We start from the raw sequence: 484 nt of genomic DNA on the forward strand, positions 1-484 counted from the left end.
CAGCAGCAAGAGGAGCAGCAGGAACAGCAAAAGCAGCAGAAACAGCTCCCTTGGGAACCGAGCCCAACAAAGCAGCAGCAGCAGCAGCAGCAGCAGCAGCAGCAGCAGCAGCAGCAGCAACGGAAGCAGGAGCTGCAGCAGCCTCTACAGCATGAGCAGCAGCAGCATCAGCAAGACAACAAAATCAGCTTTGGGGGCCGCGAGACGTTCTGCAGCAAAAGAGATAGAAGCCGCTGCGGTGCTGCGCAGCGCCGCGCTGCAGCGAAGCAGCGGCGGCGCCTTCGTCTTAAAGCCCCACACCATCACCCGTATCATCTACAGCAGCAGCAGCAGCAGCAGCAGCAACAGCAGCAGCAGCAGCAGCAGCAGCAACGGCTGCGTCGCAGTGAAGTTGAAGTGCCGAGACAGGCCATCTTCTATCACCGCAGCTTCTCCCGGCTTGGGGGCCTCAGCAGCAGCGGGGTGCTGACGACTCTCAGTCGCC

The 484-nt window shown here is 61.2% G+C and overlaps 1 protein-coding gene across 1 annotated transcript in view; it reads left to right on the top strand.

Annotated features, from left to right (window-relative positions):
* The window catches only part of EMH_0013010 (uncharacterized protein), a gene marked incomplete at both ends in the record, with an annotated part of 17,456 nt that overhangs the window by 5,825 nt on the left and 11,147 nt on the right, over window positions 1-484 (top strand). The window contains one exon of the mRNA XM_013499705.1: window positions 1-482. Within this exon, the coding sequence (XP_013355159.1) occupies window positions 1-482 (482 nt within the window). The remainder of the gene's footprint in view (window positions 483-484) is intronic.

The sequence above is a fragment of the Eimeria mitis genome, genomic scaffold (assembly GCF_000499745.2).
Source record: "Eimeria mitis Houghton genomic scaffold, Emh_scaff458, whole genome shotgun sequence".
Lineage (NCBI taxonomy): Eukaryota > Apicomplexa > Conoidasida > Eucoccidiorida > Eimeriidae > Eimeria > Eimeria mitis.